Source organism: Polyodon spathula, chromosome 6 (assembly GCF_017654505.1).
Source record: "Polyodon spathula isolate WHYD16114869_AA chromosome 6, ASM1765450v1, whole genome shotgun sequence".
Classification (NCBI taxonomy): Eukaryota; Metazoa; Chordata; class Actinopteri; order Acipenseriformes; family Polyodontidae; genus Polyodon; species Polyodon spathula.
The window spans coordinates 27,553,186-27,568,040 of record NC_054539.1 but is presented as its reverse complement, the minus strand read 5'-3'; the positions used below and the strand labels follow the sequence as shown (position 1 = coordinate 27,568,040).

The 14,855-nt window shown below is 36.8% G+C and overlaps 1 protein-coding gene and 1 pseudogene across 3 annotated transcripts in view; one reads left to right on the top strand and one right to left on the bottom strand.

The window, feature by feature from the left end:
* The window catches only part of LOC121317098 (ribosomal protein S6 kinase delta-1-like), a 79,836-nt gene that overhangs the window by 31,504 nt on the left and 33,477 nt on the right, over positions 1 to 14,855 (bottom strand). For all 3 annotated transcript variants that reach the window (XM_041252697.1, XM_041252698.1, XM_041252699.1), the window contains 3 exons: positions 14,198 to 14,290; positions 5,556 to 5,603; positions 1,915 to 2,047 (listed from right to left, as the gene is read on the bottom strand). In XM_041252697.1, the coding sequence (XP_041108631.1) occupies positions 1,915 to 2,047; positions 5,556 to 5,603; positions 14,198 to 14,290 (274 nt within the window). The remainder of the gene's footprint in view (positions 1 to 1,914; positions 2,048 to 5,555; positions 5,604 to 14,197; positions 14,291 to 14,855) is intronic.
* Positions 3,244 to 3,369, top strand: LOC121317753 (annotated as a pseudogene).

Sequence of the window (14,855 nt, the reverse complement as noted above, 5' to 3'; positions counted from 1 at the left end):
CAACTTCCACAGAAAGTGGCACTGTAGTTTTGTATTATTACGGTAGTCCACATATAGGAACACAGCCTAAGAAACCACTTTGGCTAAGAGAACAACCTTGTGGTGAAACAGATTTTTCCCATTGTAAATGCTCTGCCTAAAGGAACAGGAGCTGTCTCCTTTGCAAGGAGCGTATATCGGGATTATGTCCCTTCAAAACAATGTGCTTATTCAGGCTAGACTCGTTACCGCACAAGACACACATAGCATTTTACATTGTCCCTGCTCAGGTGTTCAATGATAAAATTTGAGTTCAACTGGAAAAAAAAATAAAAAAATCTGCATTTGCACTTGTTTGAAGAAATGCATGACTTGTTTACAATTGCTTTTTATATTTTGTTTGGAACCTTAGTTTTGTTTTTCAAATGCCTAACCTGTTTTTGAACATAACATTTTTAGTTGGTGCATTTACACCATTGTTAACTAATAACATTTTATGTTATTAGTTAATTTTATTATTTTGACAGCAGTTTCCAATTTACAGTGCTTAATCTAGAAATTAGAAAAGACCATTATTGTTTCCTGTTTTCATAGGTATATTATGACTAGGGGTCTACTTAAATCGCTGAGAATTTACATATTTTCCCCTGGTAGGTTAAGGAATAAAATTAGGATTTTGTTGACCTGTTTAAACATTAAATAAACCTAAGTAGATAATATTTCAGAGCATATAAAAGCCTAAAAATAGTGGTACTTGCTTCCTTACTAAAACGATGTGCTGTCATTTGTTGAAGGCAAGCATGCTGTTGTTGTCGACATTCTTTGTCTCTGTGGTGTGAAGACTTGCCCATACATTGTACTGAAGCAAAAGAAAGAAAACGTGCCTATTCGGGTCTAAAATTCTAACTGCGTTTAAAAAGTAAGCAGCAAGCTGTTTGAAGCGAGGTAACTGTGCTGGATCGTACCTGCAGTACTGATTTAACCTGGCAATATCCGACAGGAATACTTTTGGTCTGCTCTGATGTTCAAGTTTGTTTTCTGAAATTTGTTTTACGTTCTGTTTAGCAGCCTCTCGTTTGATGTGTGATTCTGAAGCTAAATAGCAATCAATCGTATTTTCTCCAGTCACATTACAAGATGTGCAAAACAATTTACCTGCATCTTTGTCCCACCTCCTACTGTACAGTAGAGGTCACAGAAATGCCAGTACAGACGCACTGATTAAAACATCGTTGTCAGAAAACAAGAAAGTTAACCACTTGAGTATTTTTTTAATTGTTATTTGTCTCAGGAATTCCTCAATTGGATAATAGTATAGAACATTAAAACAGTAAACAGCCTAATTTAAAAGTTTGTGTTTTTCCTCTTCTACTGTGTTTCAGCTAAATGCATTGCTTCTAATTGCCCCCATCTTTGATTTCCTAATTCCCTCAAGTGAGGCTTAAAAACACTATTAGCTTATTTTGCACAATAACATAGTACAGCATATTATAATATACTATGCCTGTTTCCTAAACAGCACCAAATTTAAAAGAAACGTTAGTTAGTTAGTTAAAGCCAGTGGGGAAAAATGAATAAACCATAAGGATCTGAAAAATCAAAAAGGGAAAAATCATCTTTAAAATTACAAATTTCAAAGTTGTGGCTTTAATTCTACAAGAAGACTGCACAGTTCATCAGTTGCGATGGTAAGTAAAGAATTTCATTTTAAAAAGGACATATTCTCACTTTAAAGCCGTGACAGCATAGCCCAGTTCTTGCAACCACTCCCTTTGCCTAAAGGCTGCTGTGAGGCAGCAAGCATAAGAAACGCAAGTGCGTAAACCCTTGCCTCCCCCCAGATAATAGGTGTAACTAAACACCATTGGATTAAACTGATCCAAACAAACACTGAATAATGAAAAAATAAAACGCTGCTTAAAACAACTGACAGACCTTCTGCGTGCTGCAGCACAAGGAATATGGAATCCTCTGAGATGATGTACTTATGCAGACGCACCATGTTGGGCACACAGTGGGGGATGACAGTCTTTTTGTTCCTGCTGCACTCACTACTTTTCCTCAGACCCTGACAGAGAACAAAAAGGTCAGTTGTACCCTCAGTTTCCTTTGGAGCATGCTGCGCTCCATGTTTATCAGCCAAACTAATCTATTCTTGTTACTCTCGGCTTCAGAGAAACCACTCATCTGCTGCACCATGCCCTCAGTCCCCTGAGGCCCGCTGATGGCATCTGGCGGGTATCCAGCGTACAGAAGATGGCACAAAGCTGCCATTAAAATCAATTACATGGGTCAATGTTTTTATTAGAGTATTTCTCAAACTAAGTCATCAGGATGGCACTCGCTGTTATTTTCCTGTGACCTTTCCACACAAAGACCTTGTTAAATCACAAAAGTTTAAGGAGAGTAAGATCCAAGGCCATTAAAGGTCAATGTTTTACTTGAACTATCTGCAAGTATAAAGACAGGTGAAGCAGATTTAGAGAACAAATAATAACTTAATATTAGAGCAACACAAACTACCAGAATGATACCGAACATCATAAAATAGTAAGCAACTAAAAAAAAAAATAATAATTTAAAGAACATGAGGCACAGGGTGAATTAGAATTGGACATCTTAGGAAATGATGATTTAGAAATGGCGCATCATAATACATGTTATTTAAGTAGAGTCAAAATGTCAATAGAATTTTTGGTTCCAATATGCATTGTATTGTTAACTGTATTGAAGTCTTGACATGTATTGAAATAAAGTACAATGCTGTCTAGAAGATATTCTATTAAGTGGTGCAAATTCTGAAACACCATTTGATGTGTGAATACTGAATCACCCTATACATTCTAATATATTTCTTATTGCATTTTTGCAATTTTTCTATATATATATATATATATATATATATATATATATATATATATATATATATATATATATATATTAGAACACACACACACACACACACACACCACTCAAAAGTTTGAGTACACCTGCTTGAAACCAAACAGTAAAAAATGTCCGTAAATTAGAGTAAACAGTGAAGCTAAATTGCCATCTCTTATGAAATGACAATTTACCTTAAATTTAACAGCAAATTACCTTCATACTAAAAACACTTCCTTAAAAAACAGACATTTTTAAGACGGTTAAATACTGTAGATATTACATCTAATTACGTTAAAAATGGAATCCCAGGGCTGATTGAAAATAGTATTGTTTTAACTGTGTTATTTGCGTTATTGTGTATTAAATGTATTGTGCAGCTGCTTAATGCTGGTAGTATCGTAGCCTATGAGGTAAATCCGAGGTGCGATTATTGCCGGTTCAAACTTGCTGTAAGAGCAGCAGCTCTTTTTATTAAGAGTTAATTTGCTAAACTTTACTAATCATTTGTTTTTATAGTATTTTATTTTAAATTTATGGTTTTTAAAGTTTTTTAGTTACAGTTTTTTTAGTTAGTTTTTTAGTTTGTTTACAGTATGATACTGTTTTTTATATGGTATATTACTGGCAACCCAGCTGCCAGTTTTTTACTGTAAAATATTAACAGTTTTATTGAGTAAAAGTACAGTAAGTGACAAATAACCATTATTTATACTGTAATTCACTCACCAGATAACATTTCTTTACTGTACAAATAACGGTTATCAAAAAAATCTTACCGTAATATGATGTACTGTGATGATGTTTTTTATAAGGTATGCTACTGGCAACCTGCTGCCAGTTTTTTTACTGTAAAATCAACTTTTTTTTTTTTTTTTTTTTTTTTTTTTTTTTTTTTTTTTACAGTGCAGGTTTTTCATGATTATCTATGCTTTTAACTGTATAAACGTCTCTATAAGCACTTAATATTTCATTATATGATACGTGTACTTATATAAGCTGATAATCAAGAGTGAATTGCATTCAAAAATTTTATTTTTAAATGAAAATGTAAATCTTGTCAATTTCAATGAATTGGTCACCCAAAGCAAGGGGATTTCCGTCTGAAGCCCAAGTCAGTTAAAAGTCTGAAATGTGTATAACAAGGTGTTAGAACACTGGCCTAAGTATAAAAGTGTCTTTGTTCTACTGTTCTCTGAGTTAACTAGCATATTACCTAATTAACCTTTTGTCACCAATTATTGTTAACAGGTGAGGGTCCGTGATTACTATAAATATAGGTAGCACAGGCACAGGTTTGTCATTCCTGAATGTAAGGGAGCAGAAAATGGCAAACTACGCTCAGCTAAGCAAAGAAAAAAGTCTGCGAAACCAGCAATTAACTGCCCCTGAAATATAAGCCTATATATGTTTCAACATCAACTGTTCAGAGGAGATTGCGTGAAGCTGGCCTAACTGGAAGAATTGCTGCAAAGAAACCATTGTTAAGAGTGCAGAATAAGAGGAAGAGACTTGCCCAGGCTAAAAAACACAGAAACTGGACGTTTGAAGAGTGGAAGTCGGTCTTATGGACTGATGAGACAAAATTTGAAATATTTGGGTCCAACCGCGGAGTATTTGTAAGATGCAGAGAAGGTGAGCGCATGAGTTCTGCATGTGTGGTTCCCACTGTCAAGAATGGAGGAGGCAGTGTCGTGGTCTGGGGTTGCGTTGCTGGTGACAGAGTTGGTGATCTTTACGAAGTCCATGGCAAGCTCAACCAGCATGGCTATCATAGCATACTTCAGAGGCATGCTATTCCATCAGGATTACGGCTAGTTGGGCATTCCTTCATTCTTCAGCAAGATAATGACCCAAAACACACCTCAAAGTTGTGCAAGAACTTTCTGGCGACGAAGGAACGTGAAGGACAACTCAATCTAATGACCTGGCCTGCCCAGGCTCCAGACCTCAATCCCATAGAACTTGTATGGGACGAACTAGACAGAAGAGTCAAAGCAAAGCTACCCACAAGTGCCCTACATCTCTGGGAATTGCTGCAAAAGAGCTGGGAAGACATGTCGGGTGATTTCCTGCTGAAACTTAACCGAATGCCTCGTGTTTGTGAGGCTGTTATTAAGGCAAAGGGTGGCTATTTTGAGGAATCCAGGATTTATAGACAATTTTATATTTTCTTGAACATTGCTTTGATACTCCTTATGTTTTGTTTTGTATATTGTAACATGTGTTTACATTTTAAAGTATTTACAAAAACGTATACGACGTAAAACATTGTCAGTTATGAAAAAAACCTAGTTTCCAGCAAGTGTACTCAAACTTTTGACTGGTACTGTATGTGTGTGTGTGTGTGTGTATATGGTATGTATATATTATATATATAGATATTATATTATATTATATATATATCATATATAACTAGATTATATATATATATTAAAAAATATAATTATTTTTATTTTAATTTACAATTAAATAACATTAAACTTCAAACTAGAACTTTTTTTTTCTTGTTAAAAAATAAGTGCATAATCACTATCTGAATACAACCGTATTTCTATGTAACAAATATTCAGTGCTGGAGTTCTTTAAATTGTTTCACAGCATGCATAACAGATAAATGGACATAAAATTATTAAACAGCAGAAGAATAGTACAGAGATTTACAAAATGTATAATTATAATATGGTACTTACTTTTAAAATAAAAGTCTCATGCGTTCTTTTATCCATGACCAGTAACACCTAGGAACAAAAACGGAATATTACATTGACAGATAGTTTAAAAAAGAATGGGCAAGAAGTGAAAAAAAAAATCTGAATTATGAGGGTTTCATTATCATCTGGGACCGCTTGTCCTGTTTTGTAATGGACAGTATACATTCTGATGTTTTTATTGATCTTTACAGAGTCCCTGAAACGTTCATGTGTCAATTGTGTTTAACCCTACACTGCCAAATGTTCCTTTATGGGAACATCCTCCTGTAAAATGTAGCTGTAGGAGACAGAAACCAATGTTTGGGGTAGCACAATTAAAAAAAAAAAAAAAAAAAGAAAAGAAAAAAGAAATTAAAAAAATAGGGTGTTGACAGAAAGCAGGATTGGTTAATATAGTTGACCGTGTTCCAGTTTATTTATGTTAATTAAAAGAAAAAAAACATGGTTTAGAAACATTTGCTGTACTGTAACTACGGTTTACAGTGGATTAATCAAGTAACAGTATTCTGAAACCACATGGCTGGCTTACAATCACAGAAATTTAGGGAATCACTTTCTCAGTTCAAGTTTGTTGTGGAACTCATTCAATTAAAGTACCGGTAAATATTGAAAGAACGAAAGGCGTCCAACCACACCAGTATTCTTACTGCAAGCTTTGTTTATCTTTTTAAAACCTGATTTTTACCTCTGATGTAATTTCCTGGTGTATCAAAAATTGCCCCTTGAAAAAAACTGCTTTTCTCAAAGAACAACACATTCTGCATAGTCTAGAATCGCGTGCCTAGGTGTGCAAGACCATAACCAGTTTGACATGAAAACCAAACACTGATAAATCACAATGTAGAATAATTTGTACTTTGAGATACATCTTTTTTCCTATATATATATATATATATATATATATATATATATATATATATATATATATATATATATACAGTGCTCCCTCGCTATAACGTTCCTACATCATGTCCCCTAATACCCTATACTAGTGATTCATGCAATATTTCTACAGTAAATACAGTACCTGTGTTGTTCAAACTGTAAACAACTTCTCAGTCTAACTTCTGTTTCTATCTCTCCCTTTTCATGCTTTCTCCAGGACATGAGACGCTTCAGCCCCACTCCTGCAGCCAAACCTGGGACGAGTCCTTTCCCTCTTCCCCTCTCCCGACCCGCTCTCCTTCTCACACTTGGTTTGTTTAAATGTTTTCTTTGAAAATAAATTATTTGCGGTTAACTAAACCATATGCACACTTGTCTACATAAGAACATTATACCTTTTTTTGTTTGTTTATTAGCTACCTGTAGTAGGCTATTGATGTTTTACTGTATGTGTGGAGGGCTGCTTTATAGATACAACAAATGAAATGACAACGATTACATTGGTTTAATGCTATGTTAATGCTGAACCTTGATAACCTTGTTACAAAAGGCTCACAAAGAGGCATTTGTAGGAAGGAACATATGTGACTTTTTTTCTTAGCATGCCCGTTGACTACAATTTTTTTCCCCAAACAGGTGTTGGCTAAATGATTATAAATCGGCCCCTGGATAAACATTTCACAGGCGAGCCAAGCACTAATATAATTAGAACTGAAACATCAGGCCAGTGAAGGTATTCCATCTGTTTGACAATCCCATTTAGTTATCTCTAGTGAGTCTACAAGGAGTAACTTTAAGAAAATGTGTCAATTTCCATTGCCAAGTTATCTGATAGGACGGATAATGCTTTCAGAAGCACAGCTGGCCTATACTTTTAAAACATCTTTGAAAATAACTAAATTGCCTGGAAGTGAGAGCAACTTCTTCATTGCCATTTGCAATCACTTAATTGTTTGTACCATTATTTGTTAATGAATCCCATCAACAAAATTATCTCTTTTTCAAAGGGAAATTAACAATGGATTTTAAATTAAATGTTCCTGATTAAACACCTCAAAGTAATTATGGTGCTTGCATTTATATTAAACAGTAAAGCTGTTTCTAGGGTATATAACTGAAAGATTAGTTAACCATGTATACCGTTAAATATTTGTAATATGTATAAATTGAGTTGCAGAATAACTGTGTTATGTATTCAACAATTTCAGGTTTCAGAAGCAGTGATAAACATTATTTTGATATAAATAATAATACAGGAGTGATGTCAATTTAAAATGATAATACTACTTTTCTAAGTGCTTTCCATAACTCCCTCTTGCTTCAATACATCTGCTAGAATTGCACAACTGCACCACAACCATGAAATATTTAAAAACAGGACATTGGTTAAGGGCTGTTTTATGCAGTTTAGTACAATTTACTGTAAACATGGCCTTATTGTGAAATAACCAATTTAGGGCAGCAATAAAAAAAGCAGCACCGTGTTTGTTTGAATATACACAAATATATTTTGCGTAGAATTATTAGTGTTATTTACATGTATTCCTATCTTTCACATGCACTACTTCCAGTCAAAATAAAACAAAGTATCAGAACACCAGCAATGCTGAGAGCAGCCTGAAGGTCCTGCATCTGCAAGTGCCTTGAGACATCTTGGCCAGAACAGAGTCCAGTAGAGCACTAGTAGTTTCATCTCTTTGCTCATTCCTTGCAGAAGACTTTGTTACGCACTGCTGATTCTTCATCAAATGCAAAGTTAGGAAATTAACACCAGTTGGGCCAGTGGAAGCCTGAAGGTCTACCATCTGTTGCTGCCCAAAGTCATTGTGGCCACCTTTAGAGTTCCCTCACATAGACCTACAAGGTCTCCAGAGACTCCAGTAACTGGATTAACAGCAGGATATGTCATAAATGCTGAAAACATAATTCCTCCAGAATGATGACTGTGCAGCCACACAACTGACATTGGTGGCATTATACGATAGGTCATAAACCTAAATGTTAACTGTCTGTCACAAAGACAGCCGGAGTGGGTGGAGTCAGACCAGAGCCAGGAAATAAGCAACAGAGAGGTGTGGTTTGGTGGAGCTGAGCGAATGTTTTCGCTCAGCATTTAATAAACGGAACAGAAAATAAAAAGGTTGTACAAACAAACACAAACACAGGACACGGCACACGTCGCCAAAACAAAAAGACAAACAAAACGGACTAGACAGACAAACATGGTGAGCAGATACTTTATTCTTTTTAACTTTAACTATGCTTTTTATCTTTTTATCCCGTTCTCCACTCATCGAACACCCAACCGCGAGTGGGTGAAAACATGCTGTTTTTATGCAGCTGTACCAAGACTCGATTGCTAATCAATCGTTCAATTGGAGTCTCGGTACAACTGCACGTGAATTAATAAAGTGCAATTCCCCGTGCTCACATATTATTACTTTTTACTTGCACGTGAAGTGCTGTGCAATCCTCGTGCCTAAATACACATATACATTTTAAACACTCGTGTTACACAGACCCATTTATATCCCGTGTACCAATGACTACACACCAACATTTAACACATCACACGCAACATATAACAGAAAATACACACAGGGGCGGGCACTTCGTCGAGCTGCACACTTATTATTCATAGGCCACTGGTTCAGCTTCTTGACACATCTCTGAAGACATTTGAGGCATAATTATTGAGGCATCATTATTTTGAGGCATCATTATTTTCTATGATACAACACAAAACTGTCCCTTCAACTGACCTTTCATGCATTTGCTGCACCTTCAGTAAGTCTTCACCTTTGTGGGACATAACTGGCATGTTCTCCTGACTGACTCGTACACTGGAAAATGGTCAAAAACATCACACCTTGTCTCACTGGAAGGCCTACCACACCTAGGGGATCGCTGTCTCCCTGCATTTACATGGACAGGTGACAGTGATGGACATCCAACTATCTTTACAGACTTGCACAAACTTTCAGTAATGCTAAGGCGGCAATCTTTCAAGGAACAGCTTTTTCTGAAAGTAGTCCACAATCACTTTGTATATCAACCAGCTATTACAAACTGCTAGATCTAGCACATATCAAAAACAGAGGCAAATACCATCTCTTGGACTTCATTGGGGTCTTGTACAAGTGTGTCAGAATATCACTTAGGTCTACACCACACATATTAACATTGTACATACAAACTACACCAGGGCAGATAATGGGGACTTTTTTCTTCTCCTCTTTGCTGTATTTTAGAACAGTTGACATAGGGTGCACACCTGCTGCAGCACTGGCAAGGAAGGAGACACACTTCTTGTCATGCTACTTGAGCGCAATAATGTCATCACTGCTTTTGTAATCCACATGGCCACTATGTGTTTTAGCCATTCTCTTGGTCATTCATAGGGCTGTTGATCAATTGTAGTTAACTTGCAATAAATACTATTTTTTCTTTTTTTAAATTAAACACAGATTGTTCACTCCCTGTAAGACAACCGTAGTTCTGTACTGTTCTTCATACTAAAAAAAATCTAAAACTGGGCTACACACTCACAAAAACATTATGCAAAAAATATATAGGAGGTGTATGAGAGGGTTTTGTTAGTGAAAAACAGAATTCAAACAAAAACTATTATAGTAGCATAAAAAAAAATAATAATAATAAACATAACAAATTTCATTGTGTGGAATACTGCATAGAAATGGATTACACAGTATGTTACAGAAAACATTTGTGTATAATGTTGTATTCACAGAACTGCTAGGATAAACAGTACCCTTACTAGGCTGAGACAGATTTGCTCCCTACATTCCACAAACTATTTTAAAATATTTATGGAATTCAAAGAAACTTATCACCATTACAATCTGTGCACTTTCAGCTTTAAGGAGATATTTTTTTAAACTTGCTTACCTGTGAGGAAATGTATGAAAAAACAGAAGCAATGACACTGATTTACAAACTTTTCAGATTTCTCAAAAAATGGTGAATAAAAAAAAAAAAAACCTCACTTATTTAGCAAAATGGTGCCATCTATGGATGCCTCATAGGACCAAAACTCTTGGACAGATATAGCACTTAACCTGCAAGTATAATTTTCAAGATGTGCTGGTTGAAAATTAGGCATTTATCCCTCTAAAAATATGGTGCCATAACTAGCTCCTAAACTGACAAAGGGTTTTAATGAACATGGCCCAACTTTATTCATACATACCCAGACAGCAATCAGGTTGAAAAATTATTCATTATATTATTTTCATGCAGTGGTAAAGTACAGTGGTCTGCAAGTATCAAGATACTGTACATGATAAAACTCTCTACTAATTATTATTTTTGCAAAAATCAGTGCAGTGAATTGTTTTGGTACCTTTCACACTTTTAAACTTTAACAGCATTAAATATTATTACCAAGATTATGATAATTTGACAGCATTCATACTATGTACAGAAGTGAAGTATCCCTGATGCTGTCCATGCCATCTAGTAATGGCCCTGGCTGACAAATTCCGAGAACTGAGTTTCTGAGATGCATCTTGTTTGCAGGAATGTATTTATATTGGTTTATGCTATCTATTTGGTTTATTCTAGATTAGAGTGCTAAACTTTCTTTCTCAGATTACAGTTCCAAACTCAATAGAGCTGCACTGCAACAGGCCATTGAGACAAACTTCTTCAGGCTGGAGTAAATCTCATGTCTCGGCCTACCAGTGATACATTACCAGTCCACAACAAGTTTTACCCACTCAGACTGTGTTTTATCTTATGGCTGAAATCATGCTTTAGCCAGAGAATGAACAGATCTCAGAATAATTTTATAGCATTCATTTTTACTCCACAGTCTTCATATCTGTGGTTCAATCCATTCATGTGGTTCAAGCAGAAGGAAGCAAGTTTTCTTCCAGGACAACCTTGTACTTGGCTTGATTCATGCACCCTTCACAAAGACAAATCTGCCCGATTCCAGCCTTGCTGATTGCACCCCCAGATGAGTCCAATTTTCAGCTTTACCCAACACCTGGTCGTCTAATGGTTAGACGGAGACCTGGAGAGGCCTACAAGCCACAGTGTCTCGCACCCACTGTGAAATGTGGTGGAGGATCGGTGATATCTGGGGGTGCTTCAGCAAGGCTGGAATCGGGCAGCTTTGGCATGAATCAAGCCAAGTACAAGGTTGTCCTGGAAGAAAACTTGCTTCATTCTGCTCTGACAATGTTCCCCAACTCTGAGGATTGGTTTTTCCAGCAGGACAATGCTCCATGCCACACAGCCAGGTCAATCAAGGTGTGGATGGAGGACCACCAGATCAAGACCCTGTCATGGCCAGCCCAATCTCCAGACCTGAAAACCTCTGGAATGTGATCATGAGGAAGATGGATGGTCACAAGCCATCAAACAAAGCCGAGCTGCTTGAATTTTTGCACCAGGAGTGGCATAAAATCACCCAACATCAATGTGAAAGACGCATGGAAGCTGTGCTTGAAAATCAGGGTTATTCCACCAAATACTGATTTCTGAACTCTTCCTAAGTTAAAACATTAGTATTGTGTTGTTTAAAAATGAATCTGAACTTATTTTCTTTGCATTGTTCAAGGTCTGACAACACTGCATCTTTTTTGTTATTTTGACCAGTTGTCATTTTCTGCAAATAAATGCTCTGAATGACAATATTTTTATTTGTAATTTGGCAGAAATGTTGTCAGTAGTTTATAGAATAAAACAAAAATGTTCATTTTACCCAAACACATACCTATAAATAGTATATATATAGACACACACAGAACAAAAATATAAATGCAACATGCAACAATTTCAAAGATTTTACTGAGTTACAGTTCATATAAGGAAATCAGTCAATTGAAATAAATTAATTAGGCCCTAATTTATGGATTTCACATGACTGGGAATACAGATATACATCTGTTGGTCACAGATACCGTAACAAAAAAAAAAAAAAAAAAAAGGTAGGGGCGTGGATCAGAAAACCAGTCAGTATCTGATGTGACCACCATTTGCCTCATGCAGCGCAACACATCTCCTTCTCATAGAATTGATCAGGCTGTTGATTGTGGCTTATGGAATGTTGTCCTACTTCAATGGCTGTGCGAAGTTGCTGGATATTGGCGGGAACTGGAACACACTGTCGTACTCGTCGATCCAGGGCATACCAAACCTGCTCAATGGGTGACATGTCTGGTGAGAATGCAGGCCATGGAAGAATTGGGACATTTTCAGCTTCCAGGAATTGTGTACAGATCCTTGCAACATGGGGCCATGCATTATCATGCTGAAACATGAGGTGATGGCGGTGGATGAATGGCACGACAATGGGCCTCTGGATCTCGTCACGGTATCTCTGTGCAGTCAAATTGCCATTGATAACATGCAATTGTGTTTGTTGTCCGTAGCTTATGCCTGCCCATACCATAACCCCACCGCCACCATGGGGTACTCTGTTCACAACGTTGACATCAGCAAACCGCTCACCCACACAACGCCATACACTCTGTCTGCCATCTGCCCAGTAAAGTTGAAACTGGGATTCACCCGTGAAGAGCACACTTCTCCAGCGTGCCAGTGGCCATCGAAGGTGAGCATTTGCCCACTGAAGTCAGTTACGATGCCGAACTGCAGTCAGGTCAAAACCCTGGTGAGGTGACGAGCTTCCCTGAGACAGTTTCTGACAGTTTGTGCAGAAATTCTTCAGTTGTGCAAACCCACAGTTTCATCAGCTGTCCGGGTGGCTGGTCTCAGACGATCCCTCAGGTGAAGAAGCCGAATGTGGAGGTCCTGGGCTGGCGTGGTTACCCGTGGTCTGCGGTTGTGAGGTCAGTTGGACGTACTGCCAAATTTTCAAAAACGACGTTGGAGGCGGCTTATGGTGGAGAAATTAATATTCAATTCTCTGGCAACAGCTCTGGTGGACATTCTTGCAGTCAGCATGCCAATTGCACGCTCCCTCAAAACTTGAGACATCTGTGGCATTGTGTTGTGTGACAAAACTGCACATTTTAGAGTAGCCTTTTATTGTCCCCAGCACAAGGTGCACCTGTGTAATGATTATGCTGTTTAATCAGCTTCTTGATATGCCACACCTGTCAGGTGGATGGATTATCTTGGCAAAGGAGAAATGCTCAGTAACAGTGATGTAAACAAATTTGTGCACAAAATTAGAGAGAAATTTCTGGGATGTTTCATAAGATGAAATAAAACATGGAACCAACAATTTACATGTTGCGTTTATATTTTTGTTCAGAGTGTGTGTGGGTGTGTGTCATATATATATATATATATATATATATATATATATATATCTATTATTTATGTTATTATATACTTATATCGAGATATATATATATATATATATAAAATATACAGGCTAGCTTTATACTAATCGACACAGCTACCCTGTAGGATATATTTATAAAGTGGCTAGGAGTTCCTTTAACCTACAGGATATCAATTTAAAAAAAACCTTAGCCTTTTTGTTAAAATCAATATAACCCTCGGCCTAACCTTTTAAAGCTCACAAACTTTGCATGACCTTACAAGACGCGCTTAGATTAAAGGCAGCTTTCTCCTACTTTTTGGAAAGGGGGGGTGGGGGTTGCTCTCACTAAGAGCAGATGCTTTTCAGTCCTTTTGCTTTTGTTTCATATCCTAAAGATCCGCCACTTCAAAGCTACCCTGTCGGCGTGGGGTTGATTTATGACTGAACTCTGGAAGAGCAGTGGAAGAATTACCTTGTCAATCACCCCGAGGACTCTGAAGACCTTCAGTTCCTCTGCAGGGCTCCTCAGGTTCCAAGTGGGCCTTGAACTTAGCTGTCCTGGAGGCTAATGGAAGATATCAAAGATTAAACATCAATCAGAGAGGCACTTGAAGGAAGATAGCCTACTGGAGCAAATGTCAGATTGAAGAAAACTAAATTTATCATGAATCAGATGGCACAGATGAAAGATTAAGGCTTGTTTTTTTTGTTGTTGTTTGTTTTGTTTTTCAGATTATTTCAAAAGGCAGAGTAAAAGCAATATAAAAAAACAAGAAAAAAGCAGAAATAACGTGAGAAAACATTGTAATTCTTATAATAAGGTACACAATCTACATAGCCAAAAATGAAAACCAGTATAGCATAAACTGCATTTATGTACCAAATGTCCATCTCTGTTATTCATCAATTGTTTATATCAGAAGGGTCCCCTATTTGATTTGAAGCAAACTATGCTTTAGCTGATATTTTGCTTTATAGTGCCTACGCAAAATATAATGTTTATTGTCCACCTTTTTGTAGTCATAAGAAAACAGCTTGGTCAACTGTGAAAAAACTATTGTTCAACAAAGACAACAAATGGTGTTAAATAATTGATGTAGTTTATAAGATTGTATCTTGTACATTGCTTG